Source organism: Ahaetulla prasina, chromosome 1 (assembly GCF_028640845.1).
Source record: "Ahaetulla prasina isolate Xishuangbanna chromosome 1, ASM2864084v1, whole genome shotgun sequence".
NCBI lineage: Eukaryota > Metazoa > Chordata > Lepidosauria > Squamata > Colubridae > Ahaetulla > Ahaetulla prasina.
The window spans coordinates 253,619,731-253,640,446 of record NC_080539.1 but is presented as its reverse complement, the minus strand read 5'-3'; the positions used below and the strand labels follow the sequence as shown (position 1 = coordinate 253,640,446).

The 20,716-nt window shown below is 40.2% G+C and overlaps 1 protein-coding gene across 2 annotated transcripts; it reads left to right on the top strand.

The window, feature by feature from the left end:
• The first annotated feature begins 2,707 nt into the window (after positions 1–2,707).
• On the top strand, positions 2,708–20,677 carry SSRP1 (structure specific recognition protein 1). Of its 2 annotated transcripts, none has more exons than XM_058196544.1 (17): positions 2,708–2,818; positions 3,543–3,791; positions 6,232–6,417; positions 7,223–7,328; positions 8,850–9,040; positions 9,117–9,347; positions 11,093–11,196; positions 11,552–11,680; positions 12,369–12,590; positions 12,973–13,045; positions 13,659–13,800; positions 13,966–14,011; positions 15,298–15,418; positions 17,575–17,745; positions 18,945–19,036; positions 19,140–19,314; positions 20,137–20,677. In XM_058196544.1, the coding sequence occupies exons 2-17, from the start codon at positions 3,738–3,740 to the stop codon at positions 20,203–20,205; spliced, it is 2,112 nt and encodes a 703-aa protein (XP_058052527.1). In that variant the 5' UTR covers positions 2,708–2,818; positions 3,543–3,737; the 3' UTR covers positions 20,206–20,677. The 2 variants fall into 2 exon arrangements, with proteins under 2 accessions (XP_058052527.1, XP_058052518.1); XM_058196535.1 differs by lacking the exon at positions 2,708–2,818 and adding an exon at positions 2,819–2,893.
• The last annotated feature ends 39 nt before the right edge of the window (positions 20,678–20,716 follow it).

Genomic DNA, 20,716 nt, shown 5'->3' with positions numbered 1-20,716 from the left:
TAAAGGGAAGGGTGGGCAAGAAGAAGTGGAAAATTGACAAGGAAGTTATAGATGGGTGGAGTTAGTAAAATACTGAAAATGAGAAACAAGACATTAAAAGACAAAGCAAGCATTGTAGCGAGTAGTGATGTATTGGTGTGATGTCAGCATGCCGATTTGTAATGAAAAGCTACAGCAAAACATGTTGATACAAACTATATCTACCTCTATTCTATTGATGTGCGAATGCTGTTTGTTAATTTCAGTTCAGCTTTTAACACAATATTTCCTCAGCATTTGGTGAACAAACTATTTGTTTTAATATTTCTTTATGTAACTGGATACTTGATTTCTGATACTGGATACAGATATTTGATATGAGCCAAGGTGGCATAGTGGTGAGAGTGCAATACTGCAGGCTACTTCAGCTGACTGCTAGCTGCAGTTCAGATCTCACCGGCTCAACGTTGACTCAGCCTTCCATCCTTCCAAGGTGGGTAAAATGAGGATGCAGATTTATTTATTTATTTATTTATTTATTTATTTATTTATTTATTTATTTATTTTATTTATTAAATTTCTATACCGCCCTTCTCCCGAAGGACTCAGGGCGGTGTACAGCCAGAATAAAAACACAGAATATATACAATTAAAAGAATTTAAAATGAAGAATTTAAAATGAAATGATTGTTGGGGGAAATATGCTGACTCTGTAAACTGCTTAGAGAGGACTGTAAAAGCACTATGAAGCGGTGTATAAGTCTAAGTGCTATTGCTATTCTTTATTAATAGGTCCCAGATTGTGCGAGTTGGAAGAAGTCTCCAACTCCATCTCCTTGAGTAAGGGTTCCCCAGAGGGCTGTGTCTTGAGTCTGCTACTGTTCACCTTGATGACCCAAGACTGCTGTCCCAAGTCTGCTATGAATCAAATTGTGAAGTATGAGGAAGACATGGCAGTGGTGGGTCTTATCCAGGATGACAATGAGGATTCTTATAGGGAGAAGGTGAAGGCTTTGGTGGACTGGTGCAATTAAAAACAACCTGGTTTTGAATGAAAAAACAAAGGAGATCTTAGAAAGATTTTAGAAAGAGCCGGCATAATCATACTCCACTTTGTATCAAGGCTGCAGCTGTGGAGAATTAAGTATCTGTGGGTGCAGATAACAATCTGACTTGGTCTCTTCATACATTATCTTTGCATTGGATGAGGACAGCATGTCTTTCTCCTTCTGTCCTGGCCACTTTTTAGAGGCACGATTGAGAGCGTTTTAACAGACTGCATCACTGTTTGGTTTGATGTAGCAGAGCCTCAGATAGAAGGTCCATACAGAGTGGTAAGGACAACTGAGAAGATTATAGGAAACTAATTTCTCATTATTCAGGATATTGCTACGTGCTTGGAGCTCGAAGCATTGTTAGAGACCCCAACACACCCATTTCATGGTCTGTTTCTGTTGCTTTCCTCTGGGAGGTTTTGAAGTATATAGCAGAGCTACTAGATTCTTTAACAGCTTTGTTCCTAATGCCATCTGTCTTGTAAACTCATAGGATTCTCCTCACCCCCCCCCCTTATGTATACATTTGAACTAGACAGTGATGTTACTCTGTGCCATATATGTGTATCTGGGTATGTGCATAATGGTTATCTTTATTTTATTTATTTATTTATTTATTTATTTATTTATTTATTTATTTATTTATTTATGTCACACAGTATATATAAGCATAAGCATGAAATAATTATACAATATATAAGCATATATAAATGAGTATGAGTATGTGATAACTATATTAATTGGATATAACGAAAGGAAACAATAGGACAGGAACGGTAGGCATGTTGGTGCTCTTATGCACATCCCTTACACCTCTTAGGAATGGGGTGAGGTCAATGGTAGATAGTTTTTGGTTGAAACTTTGGGAATTTTGGGAAGAGACCACAGAGTCAGGTAGTGTATTCCAAGCATTAACAACTCTGTTACTGAAGTCATATTTTCTGCAATCAAGATTGGAGCGGTTAACATTAAGCTTAAATCTATTGTGTGCTCGTGTATTGTTGAAATTGAAGCTGAAGTAGTCTCCTTTGAGAGCTGAATGCAGCAAAATTTTATTTTTAATGTATGCAGATTAGTGTACATTTAAAATGACAATAAAGTTCTATTCTATTCTATTCTATTCTATTCTATTCTATTCTATTCTATTCTATTCTATTCTACTCTACCCTATTCTATTCTCTGCTTTATTTTATTAAACTTTTTAATTTCTTCAGCTATTTCTTATTCCTTTTCTAAAGGGCTTGATGGCTTACACATTCATTTTTGCAACATTACTTATTTGCCTGTTAACTTTCTTTAGGCAAAATTTTGTTTCAGTAGCCCACAGCCTCCGGGCAAATCACCTATCCAACTTTCCAAGCCAGAGAAAGCTGGAAAATGCTTTCATCGAAGAATGGTTCTGAGCCTAGGACGGGAGGCTGAGGTCTTTGCCCTAAAGGCAAGGTACCCTTTCCTCGGTGCCTCTAGAAAATCGCGACGCTTCTCACCACCAGCCCCTCAGATCGTAGGAAAGCAAAGGTTTAACGTCCCCCCCCCCACCCTAAATCCCACCCCCTGCGTTTCGGCCGCTTTTAAATCAAAACCCGACCGCGCTCCGGCGGCTTTTTTTTTTTTGGCCATAGAGACGTGAAGGGCTAGAGTGGCACCGTTCCGCCTTCATAGAGAAACGTGGCGTAGAACAGCCGTCCTTTTCCATCGGAAGCTTAGCGCTGCAGGAAGAAATGCCCGCCCGAAGCCTCACAGCAGCGACGGTCGGTCTGTTAGCTTCGGAAGGCGGAAGTGAGGTTGGTTTCCGGTGGCAACTGAAGGGGTTGCTTTGGGTCTCGTGTTGCGCAGGCGGGAAACTGGGCGAGGGGAAGGTGAGCGATGCGGGGCTTTGGGGCCGGGAGTCGCGGAGGCTGTAACACGGGTGGGCCACCGATGGCCGGTGTTGCGGTGGTGGAGGCGGGCTTTGTTACCTTCGTCTCTTGCGCTCGCCGGCTGTGTAGAGCAGCGATCTCTTGACAGCCGCCTCTCCTAACTGGCGCCCGTCCATTCTGTTATGGGGCTGGCGGTGGGTTGGGGGGGGGGCGACTGCCATTCCCAAGTGGGGCAAAAGGGCTGCACGTAGCTCCAGATAAAGTTTTCCTGAATTCGCTTCTGAACTTTGCCAGGGGCGGTAAGGATTGCCTCGGGAGGCCGGTCAATTTGGGCTGCCACTGGGAAAACTTTAGTAAAAAGATCCCACGGTGGCTCAGTGGCTAAGACGCTGAGCTTGTCGATTAGAAAGTTCGGCGGTTCGAAATCCCTAGTATATAGGTCTCGTGCGTGAGCAGGGGGTTGGTCTGGATGACCTCCAAGACCCCTTCCAACTCGGTTACTGTTGTTTATTTGTTATTTGAAACTGCACTGAGATGCTGTTATTAAGAGCGGGTTGGACACGAAGAGAGTGCCCGGTTTGCGAAGGTAGAGGCAAACTTGTTTTTCTTTTGGAAGTAAATGCTTGTGTGTATTCTATCTACTTTCCAGATTTCTGGGGGAAAAAAGAAGAGATCCGGTGTTTTTGGTTTCTCGGGGCTTCCTTTGCTTCGCTCAGGGTAGAATATGCCAGTCACTTAGATTTCTGCTTGATGTCCTGTGGGATTCCTGGCAAAGCACCTTCCATACGGGATACTTTAGGGATCTCAGACCAGCCCCTGCCATAGTGGGCAGGGAGCTGTCAACATGGCAGATACATTGGAGTTCAATGAAATATACCAAGAAGTGAAGGGATCTATGGTAAGTGATTTGGTAAACATTTCTGAATAGATAGATCTTGATGATTTGGAGTTGGGGCATGGAAAACTGGGTTAAAAGAGACACATTTATATGTCTGGATAAAGATTAGGCTTGTAGATAACGTATCATTTTATGTAAGAGAACAGACCTTGCCTCTCAAGAATTCTGATTTAGGCGTCGTGAAATCCATGATGCTACAGTAGCTTAATTACTAAAATTTATCTGGAAATTGCTGATGGTAATCACATTTATCTTAACGTCTTTTTAATTATAGCTAGTAGCTAGTGCCATTTAGTGTCTAGCTGGGTATATCGATACTATCACTGTAAAAAGGCATAGGAAACCAGTTTAATTTAGCTTAGCTTAATTTGAAAATAAATAGCCCAAACTTCTAAAAAATCCTGAATGATTTGTGTTATAGTACAGGTAGCCCTCGACTTACAACGGTTCATTTAGAGACCATTTGAAGTTACAACAGCACTGAAAAAAGTGACTTTTGACCATTTTCCACACATACAATGGGGATTTTGCCCCATTTTATGTCTTCTTGCCACAGTTGTTAAGTGAATCACTGCAGTTTTCAGTTAGTAACATGGTAAAGTGACTGTTGCAACATCCTGGTGGTCACATAATCAAAATTCAGATGCTTGGCAGCTTGACTCGTATTTATGATGGTTGCAATGTTCCAGGATCACCTTTTGCGATCTTCTGACAACGAAAGTCAGCGGGGAAGCCAGTTTCACTTACCAACCATGTTACTAAATTAACAACTGCAGTGACTCACCTAACAATTGTGGCAAGAAAGGTTGTAAAATGGAGCAAAACTCACTTAAACGTCTCACTTAGCAACAGACATTTTGGGCTCAGTTGTGGTCATAAGTCTGTACTTATGAGGACTACCTGTATTCTGTGTCACAGTGCTACTCTTTTGGTATTGGCTTGATTTCTAGGAATAGTTCTCTCTTCCTAAGATGTTAATGTTGGTTTTTAGTTCTAATACATTTGTGACACTTGTCATTGATAATATATGTTCTCCATTTCACTGAATCATTTGTTTAAAAACTATTATTTTTTCATGTACATGAAAGGAAGGCTACCTACCGTGTTTCCCCGAAGATAAGACCCTGTCTTATATTTTTTTGAACCCTGAAATAAGCGCTTGGCCTTATTGCCATGCGCTCAAAAGCTCAATTGGGCTTATTATCAGGGGATGTCTTATTTTGGGAAAAACAGGGTACGTGGCTTTATAGTTACAATTTTAAATTGTATGGTGCATGGAAGGTAGTTCTAATTGAATAAACATACTATTGATGTGTATAATATCTTGGGGAAAAAATCTTCAAATAGTAGTATAGACATAATGAAAGTGTTCTGGATACCAAACAAGAACAATTGTCATATTTTATTGCTGTATTTCTTTTTTGAACAATGGTATGCTGTATTAGGTCTGGAAGAACATTTCTTTTGTTCTGCAAAAACATTTACATTTTTTAACTGACAAGAAAGCCACTGTCTGTAGCCTCGGTGTCAGTGGTATTGAATTCTTCATGGCCAATCTAGGTGGGATCTAGCATACAGGTAGTCTCAATTTACGACCACGTTTGAACTTCAAATTTCTGTTGCTAAGTGAGATAGTTGTAAATGATTTTTCTCTCTTTTTATGACCTTTCTTGCCACAGTTGTTAAGTGAATCAGTGCTGTTTTAAGTTAGTAACATGGTTGTTAAGTGAATCTGGATTCCCCACTGATTTTGCTTATCAGAAGGGAGATCATATGACCCCAGGACACTACAACCATCATAAATATGAGCCTATTGCCAAGTATCTGAATTTTGATTATGTGACCACGGGGAATATTGCAACAGTCTTGTGAAAAATAGTCATAAGTCACTTTTTTCAATGTTGTAATTTCGAATGGTCACTAAATGAATGGTTCTAAGTCAAGGAATACCTATATATAAAAAAATCATCTTCATTATTTGGGCACAATGTTAGAAGAAATTTCTGTAACTTGATTGATTGGTAAATTATGTGGTATTGAATTGAGTTCAGGTCTTTCAGTAGTGAACTCATCCCCATTGTAATTGAATCCATCCACCTTGCTATTGGTTCTCCTCTTCCCTCTTTTCACCTTTCTTAGCATTATGAACTTCTCCAGAGAATTAGGTTTTTGTATTATGTGTGCATAGTCCTTCAATTGCTTATCTATATGGATGTACCCTTGCTGCCAATGATTCCAAATTTTAAAGAGGATCTTAGAGACTCTTGAAAGAATGAAGTTACTTAGGGCATATTTTTTAATTTAGATGAGAAACTAGTCTATTCCTCCTATAAATAGAAATTTGGTTTTCCTTTGTGTAAAAGGATGTTAGGTACCATCCTTTGCTTTCAGCTGCTATTCAACTATTGTTTTCTTACTGACATTTTCTGTTCTGCACTAGAATGATGGCCGTTTGCGGCTAAACCGTCAAGGGGTGATTTTTAAGAACAGCAAAACTGGGAAAGTTGACAACATCCAGGCCTCAGATTTGGCAGAGGGTGTCTGGAGACGAGTAGCATTGGGCCACGGCCTCAAGCTGCTTACTAAAAGTGGCCACGTCTACAAGTATGATGGGTTCAGAGAGACGGTAAGACTCTTTTAATGCAGGTTTGTTTTTGAACATGATGCATTAGAGAAGAATGCTCAGCTTTAATCAGATAGGCAGCTGAAGATACGTTATTTTAAAAACTATTGGAATGTTCACTGCAGCAAGAGATTTTTCAGTTGGATATCTAAATCTGATTACATCAGTGTTTTTTTCAACCTTGGATCTTATAATTCTGTTTGTAATATGAATGGCACTTGTAGCAGCAATGCTTTTTTCCTATTTAACTGGAGATACTTGCATCGGCTGGTGACAGCACCTAGCTAATCTTGACTAGCTAAATAGAGTTGGCCCCATTTTGTAATTGGGTGTGGGAGACAACCTAGACATTCTAAAACTATTTATTTGTTTGTATGTCTGTCTGTCTGTCTGTCTTTTGGATTCATTCAATGAAAATATTTTTTTAAATACCCAGACAGAAAGAATGGCAAACCGCTTTTCTATCAAGCCAGGGAAATTTCATAGTTATATCCATGCAAATTGCCAATAGTCCAGTTTAAATCAAAGCAAGTGTAATTTTGTTTTTGTTGGGTTTTTAAAAATACATTTGCATTTGTGTAGGAAGTGTTAGTGATAAAATACACAGATTTTTAATTCTTTTTTTTTAATGGCTCAACACCCACATAACGTTTCTTAATATTATAATTTAGGGCTTGTACCGTAAGCATGATTTCGTATCTCGGGTATAATGTAAATTTCTGTAGTGTAAACAAAGGGACTAGCTTCAAATTACTGTTGTACATGACTTTAGCTTGCTGGTGTGTACATTGACTGTTTTTATTCTTAGGAGTTCGACAAACTTTCAGATTTCTTCAAAACACACTTTCATTTAGATCTTGCTGAGAAAGATCTATGTGTAAAGGGCTGGAACTGGGGGACAGTCAAATTTGGAGGTGAGTTTTACCCTATACCTCCATGGAAATTGGTAATTGGAAACAATTCAAGGAGACATAGCTAATTGAAAATGATAAATGGGTTTGTTGTAGTTATCGGGGTGTGTGAATTGGTTGTTGGCTGTGAGGTAGTACGGTAGTTGAACTTACATATAGGACTAAGTAACATCTATTGTAATCATCACTTATTAAACAAGCAACAATTGGCTAAGTTTTTATATTATGCTAAAACCTGTAGACCAGGACAGTTGATTTTCAGTCTTTTTTTTTTGCAACAGCTGCCCCAAATTTCTGATCCTCGATGCTAACTACTGGAGACATTGTTTTTGAGGCAAATTATGGTGTAAAATAGTCTTTCAAAAAGCAAAATTACCATTCTCCTTTTCTCCCTCCAAGAAAAACGTAGGACAGGGGTGTCAAACTTGATTTTATTGAGAGCCACGTCAGAGTTATGTTTGACCTCGGTGGGCTGGGTGGGCATGGCCAGCTCAACATCACTTGTTGAGGGGGTACCTGTGGTGGCCTGAGTGCTCTGCCAGCAAAAATGCATGTCCCTCATCTGGTCCGTTTTTGTTGGCAGAGGGTTGCAGGAGGCCATCCGCAGCTGAAAATGGAGCTTGGGGGGCAGGCGCAGCCCTTTCGAACTCGGTTTTCACTGGCAAAGGCACCGTGGGCTGGTCCTTCGCTGTTTCCAGGACGGCTCCTGCCAGATCTAAGCAACCCGCAGGCTGGATCTGGCCTGCAGGCCTTGAGTTTGACACCCCTACTGTAGAAGAATACTGACTATTTCAGTCCAGATAATGTCCTATACACTTTATATCATTTTCCTGCTTGATGTAGCCTTGCTGTTCCATGTTAAATGTGGTTCCCAGTAGTTAAAAGGTTGCCCAACCCTTCAATATAAACCTTAGTATGCAGATCACCAAGCATTTTGCAGTTAGCACATTATGGTTTAACAGGCTGTGAGAAAGAAGGTAATGTACCGTATTTTTTGGAGTATAAGACACACTGGAGTATAAAACGCACCTTAGTTTTTGGGGAGGAAAATAAGAAAAAGGCTGATTGGCAGGTGGATTGGCCTCCCGGAATACCCCCAATCAGCTGTTCCCAGAGGTGAATTTTAGCAACAGGTTCCTTGGTTGTGAGCTCTGTGCCTTGCTTTTTTTTTTTTTTTTTTTTGCTTTTTTTTTCTGCCTCTGAAACTCTGTTTCAGAAAAAATGTTTTTCTGCCTCTGAAAGCCTCCAAAACAGAACTTTAGAAAAAAAAAGCCTCTGAAGCTCTGTTTGGGAGCTTCTTTTCTGAAACTCTGTTTGGGGCTTTTTTTCTGAAGCTTCTTTCAGCTTCTGAAACCTCGGTGCATCTTATACATCCAGTTTGAGAAGCTGGGTGGGGCTACATTCGGAGTATAAGATGCACCGAGATTTTCACCCTCTTTTTTGAGGGAAAAAGGTGTGTCTTCTACTCCAAAAAAATACGGTACTTTGGTGGGGGTAAACATTTTTTGTTTGTTTTTTTGCAAGGGCAACTTCTTTCTTTTGATATTGGGGAGCAACCAGTTTTTGAAATCCCGCTCAGCAACGTCTCCCAGTGCACTACTGGCAAGAATGAGGTGACTCTGGAGTTCCATCAGAATGACGATGCTGAGGTGTCCCTAATGGAGGTCCGCTTCTATGTGCCACCCACTCAGGAGGATGGTGTGGATCCCGTGGAGGTAGGTTGAACTTGAAGTTGAGGTGGCAGGGTGGAGGAAGAAACACTTGCTCATGAAACTTTCCTTGCTGTTGCAGGCCTTTGCCCAGAATGTGTTATCAAAGGCAGATGTCATCCAGGCGACTGGAGATGCTATCTGTATCTTCCGAGAACTGCAGTGCTTGACTCCTCGTGGACGCTATGATATCCGTATCTATCCTACCTTCCTGCACCTCCATGGCAAAACGTTTGATTACAAAATCCCATATACTACTGTTCTGCGACTCTTCTTGCTTCCCCATAAAGATCAGCGTCAGATGTTTTTTGTGGTGAGGAATTTTGGAATCATTGTCAAAATACTTCTTGCGAGAAGTAATTGCTGTGTTTGCTTCTCAGAATAGGTTTCCTTCAAAAACCTTTGGTGTTTTTGTGAGCGAAATTAGCTGCTTAAATTCTGTATATCTAATTTAAACCCAAAAGTAAACTTATTCACGGTGAAAGGAAGAATTCAGAAATAGCCTCTTTCTCCTAGATTTTACAGTTTCTAATTATTCCAGGGGGATGTCCCTCGCAAGGGACATGGAAGGCACACCTGGAGCAGACATTGCAAGCAGCCAATAGGTCCTCAAATGCTATTAAACACTTCTTTTATATAGGTGGAGGTCAATTAGTACCTGCTGCTTAAAACCTTTTGAGGCCAAAACATTGGCGCAGATTCTTTATGGGGCATAGGCAGGAATCCTTGTAAAGAGAAACTTGCTAGAAATATACAAACCAAATTCCTGCGATCCATCTTAGCTGCACCCAAAGGAACTCCAAATGCCTATTTAAGAATTGAGACAGGTATGCCCCAAATTCAGGTAAGAGCCTGGAAGATGATGATCATCTATTGGCTAAAGATTCATTTCTTTCCAGAGGGACTGTCCCCACTAGTGCTGATAGACAACTTCCCCTCCCCCTGGAAACAGGCGATAGATCACAAACTGGGCTCTTACGGGCTCTCACCAATATTCTTAATGTTCCTAGGCTTTGACAAAGCAAAACAAGTGGTAATTGAATGAGGGACATGGAGTTCCAAGAAGAATTAAACAGGTTGTCTCTCCATAGTAGGAACAAAATCAAACAGGGTGTGTGGGAATCAGCAGGATATCTGAATGATCTAATCTCCCCAAAACAAAGAATAGCATTCTTCAGAGCCAGATTTAATATTCTCCCCTCAGCACTTCTCCAGGGTAGGTATAAGAAAACACCAATAGCAGAACGGGTATGTATATGTGGTAAGGGAGAAGTCGAAGATATATCACATGTCTTGTACTGTGAGTTATATAGAGTATGTAGGTCAATATATATTCTCCCCTTACTAGCGAGATTGCCAGGGAGGACAGATGGCTTTTATGTAGACTTTCTCCTTCAAGACTCAAATCCGGCTACTGCACGTGCAGTGGCAAAATTTTGTGTCGCTGCAATGTCCACAAGAAAAAAATTGGTTAGCCAATTATAGATGTCAACTGACACCAACTTTTTGGAGATATATATAACAGTTATGGGAAAAATACATTTACTCACATACCTGACGGTTCTACATGCATGTAAATTAGGAAGGGACCCTATTGGTTGAGATCATGTATTTTAATCTTAGGAATGGTACTAGACACAATTGATGTCAGTAGTATTTTAATTTTAAATTACATAACAGATAACTGGTTTTTATCATAGATTTTATTTGATATGTATTATTTTATTCTTGAATTTTTAATTGTATATTTACTGAGTGTTTTTTTATTTGTTCTGGCCTATAGCTGTAATAAACTTACTTACTTACTAGGGGGATGTCCATCTTCTTGGTTATTATAAAATAGAAGGAACTTACCTATTTTCAGTAGTAGTAGTAGGATTGGAAAGAGGCATCTTTTTCCTCAGTTTCTATGTTCTCTTTTTATCATACTGGGAGATAAGGCCAATCTTCTTAGGGAACTGTCCTTGCCACATGTTTAACGCACTTGACCCACAGCAAAATGGCTTTTTTTGGTCTGGCATTCATACGTATAGTTACTGGCGTCTCTGTTCTTTCCAGATCAGCTTAGACCCTCCTATAAAGCAAGGCCAAACTCGCTATCACTTCCTTATTCTACTGTTCTCAAAGGATGAGGATATCTCCTTGACCCTCAACATGAATGAGTAAGTACCCTTACATGGTTAAGATTCATACATCGCAGGAAGCCATGGTTGCTTTGGCCTTGGTTTGTTAAGTAAGTCACAATGGCTGGATTCACAGATTGTTTAAACCATAGTTAAGCAACCTGAAAGTCTTTGTATTTGGTCTTGCATTTGTTCATGTGTAAGATAATTGTGAAAATGGACCATTTATATAAAATAATTTCATTTATGTGGTAGCAGCAGAGTCCACTGTTTTAGAACAGGGGCATGTCTCCCATCTGTTCTCTGTTACTGCTCTCAACTCCCAGGCTCACCTGATGTCCTAATATTGCACAGGGAGTCTGTCTCTATCTTGATTTGTATTCTCTCTGCTTAGGGATGAAGTCGAGAAGCGCTTTGAAGGACGGCTCACCAAAAATATGTCTGGGTCTCTGTATGAGATGGTCAGCCGCGTCATGAAAGCCCTTGTGAACCGCAAGATAACTGTACCAGGCAACTTTCAGGGGTAAGGAATGTAGATTGTAGGAACAGATGAACTGTGAATTATCAGCTTGCTGTGTTCGGAAGGGGAGTGACAAAGAAAGGCATTAAGACCTGAGTGATAGGTATAATGAATAACACAGTAATAATTACATTGACTCTCTACAGGTAGTCCTCGACATACGACCACAATTGAGTCCAAAATTTCAGTTGCTAAGCAGAGCATTTGTTAAGTGAATTTTGCCCCATTTTATAACCTTTCTTGCCACGGTTGTTAAGCGAGCCACTGCAGTTCTTAAGTTAGTAACACGGTTGTTAAGTGAATCTGGTTTCCCCATTGACTGCTTGTCAGAAGGTCATAAAAGGGGATCACGTGCAACCGTCATAAATATGATTCGGTTACCAAGCATCTGGGTTTTGATCATGTGACTGTGGGGATGCTGCAATGATTGTAAGTGTCAAAAATGGTCATAAGTCACCTTTTTCAGTGCTGTTGTAACTTTAAATGGTCACTAAATGAACTTTGTAAATCAAGGTCTACCTGTTGTACTAAGTACTTTTTCCTCTTAATTACTGTACTAAGATTAAGCCAAATGGTTGTAAACTGAGGATGCTTGGGCTCCCCAGTTTGATAAGCTTTTCTCGGTATTTTTTAATAAATGCCTTCATCTGGCTCAATGAAATTTATATTGATGTTTCTTTTCCTTTGCTAGACATTCTGGAGCCCAGTGCATCACGTGTTCCTACAAGGCTAGTTCGGGCCTCTTGTATCCTTTGGAACGTGGCTTCATCTATGTGCACAAGCCACCTGTTCACATCCGCTTTGATGAGATTGCTTTTGTCAACTTTGCTCGTGGGACCACAACAACACGTTCCTTTGATTTTGAGATAGAAACCAAACAAGGGACACAGTATACTTTCAGCAGCATAGAGAGGTAAGTGAATACAAATCCAGCATAGCTGTTGGGGGATACCACCCATCTCGGTTGCTGCTTTGTAATGTATAGGCTGTCTCCCATTTCAGAGGATGCTAGCAGACCCTTTGTGATTCAAAAATTCTGTTTGTATTGCTTGTCTGCTACTGCGACCCATGATTTCAAATGAGTTTTTTTTTTTCATTTGATCTTCATCTTCCTTGATCCTTTTCCTCCTCCTCCGCCACCACTACCACCCTTCTCTCCCTGCCCTCAGTTCCCTGCAGTAGAAACAACAACAAAAAATGTACTGCTCCTGTTTGATCAGTTTCTGCCATAAGCAGGTGAACATTGGTCCTATGCTAGATCCTAAATTCATACCTGTGATTTCTATTCCCCACAGAGAAGAATATGGCAAACTCTTTGACTTTGTGAATGCGAAGAAACTGAACATCAAGAATCGGGGACTTAAGGAGGTACTTGTTTCGGGGGGTGGGCTAGAGAGAACAAGGAAAGGCAATTGCTGTCTAGTCCTGTTCCTGATCTGCTTGGGGTGGGATGGGGGTTTCTCTTTCTCTCCAGAGCTTTCTTCCTTCTCAATTTCTGTTCTCTCCTTGTAGAAGAAAAAGGTCTGTGCGATTATCCCCTCCTCTTCCTCCTCTTGGTTCAGGTCTCCTCTGCATGGCTGTGGTGAACATTTCTAATCACCATAGTATAACCTTGCATGAACCACAGGGATGGGGCAGTAGCCTGCTTTGCTCCAGGAGTGGCTTCTACCTAATCCATTGTTAAAAGTCACCAGCATGATTCCTCCCTTTCCCTGGGGAGGGAGAGTGTGTTTTAGCAGATTTCTGGGAAGCAGCATGTAATTGGTTGTTGAGGCATCTGCGGAATTTGTGGTACCAGAAATTTTCTCTCTGCAGTTTGTGTGCCTAGGAGCATGGAGGGGCGGGGCGGGGCGGAGGGACAGCTACAGGTGTAGAATCTCTGCATGCTTTAGGTGTCAAGATGATTGAAGAATTTTTATCTGCTTGTGGCAAGTGAAACCCTTGCGCCCATATCCATGGAGCCCATTGTGTGTGTTACTAGGGCATGAAGAATGTGACCTATGATGAATATGACGGTTCTGATGAAGACTCCCATGATGCCTACTTGGAGCGGATGAAAGAGGAGGGCAAGATTCGTGAGGAACATGCAAATGACAGCAGTGAGGACTCCGGAGAGGAGACAGGTGAGCTTTCTTTCAGTGGCTGGCCTGATTTCTCCAAATTGCTTTCACTTGCAGTTGGGATCTTTTTGTCTCTTCTTCTACAGAGGTGCAAATGCCTCGCATTTCCTGTTAATCTCTTTGGATTAGAAATAAGAGTTTTGTTTTGTTTTTTTTGTTTTTTTTCAGATGAGTCATTTAATCCAGTAGAGGAGGAGGAAGATGTGGCAGAAGAGTAAGTTAAAAAAAAAAAGATACCTATTTGGTTAGATGCTCTTGTTTAAATGTCTGTGGTATATGAATGAAATTGTGGTACACTTTAGTATTGTTTAACAATAGTATTACCTAGTGACGTTAGATTCATGTCATATTTTGAGTTCTTGAATAAAAGGCAAGCTACAAATCTTACAAAATAACTACTTTTAGAAGGGCTGGTGCTGCTTTTCTTAGAAATGAACATGAGGTCACTATGACCAGGTTAGAACCAAAATATGCAACCTGTTGCCTCCAAAAATTATCTTCATAACCTCTGAATGTTAATCCTGAAGTCTGGGCCTTTGGAAAATTGTAGTTTAAAGTAGTCTAAATTGCCTACTTGTGTCTTAGAAAATGATTGAGATAACCTAAGAATGCAGAAACAGGAAAATCCTCAAGATTAAAATAGTTCCAAGTCAAAAATATGAAATATCTGTGCTAAGAATGACTGCAAAAATATAAATAAAAGTGAGTTAAGTTTGACTGTAGAATACCATAAGGATTGTAGGAATTAGGTAAGACTGAAGTTGGAGTTTATTTAATAAATTTATTTAATGAATCCCCTTAGCCAACTGCAATTTTAAGGCAACTGACTGTGTAATTGTAAATTAATCTTGCAGTGAAGCAAGAATGTTAGAGGTAATCTATGGAAGATAAATAGCATTTACAACAGAGACATATGATATAGAAAAAATTACATCTTCAGGAAAATCATGAGCATCAGAAATACAGATACTTTCCTTGAAGCTGTTGGATAATTTATTGAAGGAAATGATGTCAGGAAAGAGAATCTGCCTGAATGGAATATTTATGAGTGGTTTTGCTTATTTATTTAGGAAGCTTTTTTGATGGGTTTCTGAAAAGAAAAACATACTTGCAGAAATAGAAGACTCAGTCTAAAAATCATTTTTCCTGATGATTCTTTCATATAATGGAACCTGTTTGTACTTTATAAAAAAAAATTCTGTAAATGGCCATGTGTCATTTGCTACTATGTATGTATGTGTAAGAAATAGTTTATAGAAATGTAAACTCTTAAAAAACTTCTAATAACTGATTTCTTCAAGACTGATTGTATAGCATTCTTTGTAAGATTTGTTTTTGGCATAATGATCTTGTGGTGTGAAGTATCAGGAATTGTAGATTAGAACTGAGATTTTTATTAGAAAAAGGAAATTTTTCAACCATGTGAATATAACTGTAGACATGCACACTTATTTTGCTAATCATTTTTGACCCACCCCTCTTGACTTTTTCTTGAGACAGGTTTGATAGCAATGCCTCTGCTAGTTCTTCTAGTAATGAAGGGGATAGTGATGAGAAGAAGAAGCCTGCCAAAAAAGCCAAAATCGTTAAAGAACGGAAGCCCCGCAAGAAACAGTCTGAGGTGAAAACTGAGCTCAACTTAACATGCTTAACGGTGTCTGTCCGACAAGATAATGATTGCATTCAGTATAATTAGAACCAATCTTGTATCCTGCTGAGTACTCTCTTCTGTTGCTCGGAAATCACTGGAGACTCAATCTTATTCAGAGTAGCTGACCTCCATCTTAATTTGGAGGTTTTGGTGGTTAGAGAACTTTCACGTATGACTTAATTGAGTAATGCCCCTCTGTGTCTACAGAGAATGGACACTATCAGCAAGACTAAGTAAATGAAGCAAAACTCTCAAATCAAAATCAGTTTCGCAAATTATATCTGAATTAATGTAAAAATGAATTTAGTATAGGCCTTACTTTTTTTAATGAGGAAATTAATCTTTGAAATAGATTCTCTTGAGGCTTCAGTATCATAACCAAAATTTTAGAAGACAAAGAAGTGGATTCTGTCCGAGAAAGACTTCAGGATTACAGAATCAGAACTGATCATCAAGGTCACCTAGGGCAACTGCCTATTCAGTGCAAGATCCCCTAGACTAGAGCAGGCCTGTCAAATTGGCGGCCCTTGGGCCAGATACATCACACGCAGGCTACACCTGCCCTGGCTCTGCAAAGGCAAAAAATGTCACAATATGTTACAATCTGGCCTGTGACGTGATCAAGTTTGACACTCGTGCCCTAGACCAGGGGTGTCAAACTTAAGACTGTAGGCCGGATCCAGCCCACAGGGTGCTTAAATCTGGCCTGCGAGGCTGACCTGGAAATAGCAAAGGACCAGCCCGCAATGCCTCTGGCAGCCAACATGGGGCGCCGGGGGGGACGGGACGCGCGGCTCCCCGCATGCCCAGCTTTGGCCAGCAAGGTGCTGCAGGAGGTGTCCATCCCGTCTCACCCCTGCCAGCCTGTGGAGGAGAACTACAGCCCTCAAAGAAATCCAGTTTGACACCCCTGCCCTAGAGCATGAATTAAATTGCTAAAAACAGTTTGGGGTTCCTTACAAATGCTGTTTATATAGCATAAACAAATATAAATATTGTTTATGTTGATTTATAAGTAATATTTCTAAATGGATGTTTTGTGATTGATGGCTTTCACTGACAATCGTTTTGCCAATGGAGCCTCTCTTGAGACCATCCATGATAGGTACTGAAAATTGCCAGCATGTTCAGTGTTTCAGTAATGTTTGCCCTCCCATGGTTGTAGAGAGGCTTTCTCCCTTCAGTGATGGAGAGAGCTCAAGGAGGGTTTTGACCATGAGCAAATTCTCATAGCAAAGGGCTGCTGGAGTACAATCAAACAAGTTGGCTATCCATTTATTTGAAAGGAGAGGACCTAAAATGTCACGCAGTTCAGAAGGGAAACATCTTTTACGATATCTGTAGTATAGACCGGGGAGAAGGCTTTTCTTTCTTATGTATTTGTGCTTTTCTCCTGATTCTCTTCTCTCTCTTTTTTTTTTTGAAAACAAGTTTTTTATTATTTTTTAAAAACAAAACATACAAATCTTTGTTGAACAAGATATCAGTCGGGTACCTACTTTAACGTATTTCAAATTTCACCGTCTCATTGTATCGTTTATCCAATATTTCCCCCCTCTTCAAATTTATAATAGCCCTTTTCTTTTAAAACCTTTGTTCCATCCCTTTATCCTGGAAAATATTTAGTCAAATCAAATTAACACATTTTTTGTCCCTTTTGTTGCCCCCCCTTCAATAAACAAAATACAACTCAATTATCTCTAATATTTATCGAAGACCTATAGCCAAAAAATGAAATAAAAACAAGGTTAAATTCTCTCCTGACTTAAATCTCACCTTAATTAAAAGATCACCCATCACTTATTTATTCCAAAATCCCATTTCACATAAAAAAAAGATAAGATAAGAAAAAAAAAGCAATTGGAAAAGTTAAAAACAAAAATCTCCTATCTTAATCCTCACCTTAATCGAAAGGTCACCCATCACTTAATTATTTCAAAAGTCCCAATTCAAATAGTAAAAAGAACCTCACACAAAAATAAGTCTCTCCTGCCTTCATGCTCACCCTAATTAAAAGGTCTCCCAACTTATATATTCCAAAATCCCTCTCCAAATTAAAAAAAGCCTAAGCAAATTACACACAAAAAAACAACAACCTGATTCTCTTCTCTTGTACCCCCTCCTAGGGTAAAAAAGGGAAAGACCCCAATGCCCCAAAGAGACCTTTATCTGCGTATATGCTCTGGCTCAATGCTAATCGTGACAAGATCAGATCAGATTGTCCTGGCATGAGTGTCACTGACGTGTCTAAGAAAGCTGGGGAATTGTGGAAAGGAATGTCAAAAGAGAAGAAAGAGGTGAGTCAAGAGATGGTGCTGACCGGAATCCCATTTTTGGGGGATGACAATGAGTGGGGTTTTTATTTTTTCTGAAAAAGTGTGTTATAATAAATCCCAAATTATTAACTTTCTTGCGCACAGTAATCCGATTCTTATCATCAGGCATTCCCACAGGAATACTAAATTTTATATGGCATTTTGGGTACCACTTAAGATGAAAGATATATAATTCCTAAAATTGAATGCTTGAGTTTTTAAAAATAGAACCAAAGACTAGGGAGTTATGAGGCATGATAGACACTTCTGAAATTGTACAACTGATGGGGACTTTAAACATAGTGGGAGAGGATATGCCTTGCATACAAAGTACACTAAACTCAATTCCCATTAGCAGCCAGTAAGAGAGGCAAAGACTTGTGTCTACGAATCTGGGGAGTCTATATACTGAAAGTCTTAGGCTCGGGTGGGGAGACCCAGTTCCAGTCTACTTTCTGAGCAGAAGCTCATTGGATGACTTTAGGCCAGCTGCCCCCTCGTTTCAAACTATGTCAAGGTTGATTAGGGGAGAAATTGGAGAGGGAAGTACTGTGTCACTTTCCTGAGTATAAGGCATGATTTAAATCAAATAAACGAATGATCTACATTGGTATTGCTGGGGATTTGGGGAAATAGCTTCCTGAACCCCAATGGGAGTCTGTGCTGGATTTAGCAGGGCTGCTACTTTTGCGCTGTTCTGCTATTCACTAGAGGTAAACAATCATTTCAAGATCAAAATGCTTCAACTTCCTAATGCACTTTGCCTACCTCCCCAGATACATTTGAGTGTTTGATTCGTGATAGTCCATTTCTGGTAAGATCAGACTATAGTCTGTTCCAGGATTGGAATCTTTCGCCTTGGAACATTTTGCATATCTTTACTTTCTAGGGCAGAGTAATCCTATCCTGATCATTAGGCGTTCCCACAGGAATAGTAAATCTCTTACGGGCTTTTGAGTCTAAAACTGACCTTCAAAACCTTAGCAAACCAGCCTAAGGGGAAAACACTATTGATTTAAAGAAGTTGGGATTTTGAAATGTAACTTTCTGTTTCCGTGACATTTGGATAGGGTACACTCAGGAGTTAGTGGGAATATTCTATGCATTAACATGTACAATATGTATGAATGGGGATTATGCAGTTTAAACAAGATGTGTAGAACTGACTGTTTGGCTTGTAGGAATGGGAGCGCAAAGCAGAAGAGGCCAAGCGGGATTATGAGAAGGCCATGAAGGACTACAGTGAGGGAGGCAAAGTGGACAGTTCTAAGAGGTGAGCAGTTAGACAAGAGTTTTTTTTTTCCCCTGACCCCATCTGTCCTAAACCAAAAGGACTCTGCTATTGCAGAAACTGGTCTGTGTTTTTCCGTGTACAGAGAAAAAGCCAAAAAGAAAAAGCCAGATAAACCGGGAAAAGGCAGAACAGAGAAGAAGGTAGCGACACCTGTAAAATCTGCTAGCAAGACTCCTCCTAAACTGTTAAGCGAGAGCTTCAAGAGTAAAGAATTTGTGTCCAGTGATGAAAGTTCCTCAGGCGAAGACAAGAAGGAGGTGAGTTTTAAAATATAGTGGAGGTCGGTGCTGAGCTATGGTGGCACAGTGGTTGGAATGCTGTATTGCAGGCTAATTCTTCTGACTGCCAGCAATTCAATTCTCACCAGGCTCAAGGTTGACTCAGCCTTCCATCCTTCCAAGGTGGGTAAAATGAGGACCCAGATTGTTGGGGGCAATAGGCTGACTCTAAACCGCTTAGAAAGGGCTGTAAAGCACTGTGGAGTAGTATATCAGTCTTAAGTGATATTGCTTGATGTTGGCTGTAAACTAAAAAAAATAAAAATGGAAAAAGGCACTGTTCAGTTTTATCCAGGTTCTTTTTTAATGCTTAGGCTTGCTACAGAAAACCCTACAACATCATCTTTTTAAAAGTTGTAGATTGTTACGCTCAGAATTAATCCTGATAGCTTTGTTGATCTGAGACAATACATTAAGTTTGCATTTAGCAGTGAATATTTATTTACTTGGGTTTTTTTGACTTCAGACCATTTGAATCTTTAAAGCTAGTCTCTTGCAACTTGGTGTGTGGAGTGGCCCTGTGCCTGGACTTCCCTGGGCTGAAAGCATGTGTGGAATACATCACTACTTCACCTGCCTGCACACCACCAGACCGGATGAGATGATTGTCCAAACATCATCTTCCCAGTTGTCAACATCTGTCACCATTTGCCAACCCCAATGCAAGAGCATTAAAACAGGATGAGGGCAGGAAATGCTAGCTTTCCTTTCCGGATATGATTCTTCTAATTTAGAACCTGTAAAACATGTCTCTAATCCAATTTGTCTTCCATATTCCTAACTGCGCTTGTTCTCTTCCAGGACTCTGATGAGGAAGAGATAGCCAGCACGCCACCTAGTTCAGCAGACTCTGCCTCTGGCTCTGATTAGCCAGGAATATTCAAGCCATCACACTGGTTCCCCTAGCCCTCCTGCAGATGGCATGGTAGCTATACTGTCAAGGGGAGACTGACTGGACATTTTCATCCAGGCCAATACGCTGAAGATCTGGCAAGGCATAGGGATACTTTTCTTGTTTCACTGGCCTCCTCAGCTTGTTCCCTTTCCAGTACCACAGTAATTAGTCAGAGCCAATTACTGCTTTTGGAGAGAAAGGATGCCACCTAAAGAGAATCGAGAAAGCCAGTAATCTCTTGTGTTCTGCCTCCATGTTGTTGCAGGCGCACTGTATCCTTTCAGATGGCAAGCTGAATGGCATACAGCTGGAAGCTGGGACACTATACGGTCTCCAGAGTCAAGCTCAGTTGGTATTCCATCTTTCCCTTTCTGTTTTTTAAAAGTTCGCTTTGCTTTTCTGTTTCATCATGGCTAACTGAATTAATAAAAAAATAAAGTGACTATAGACGGGGTTTGTTGTAATATAATCCAAGGTGACAGCCAG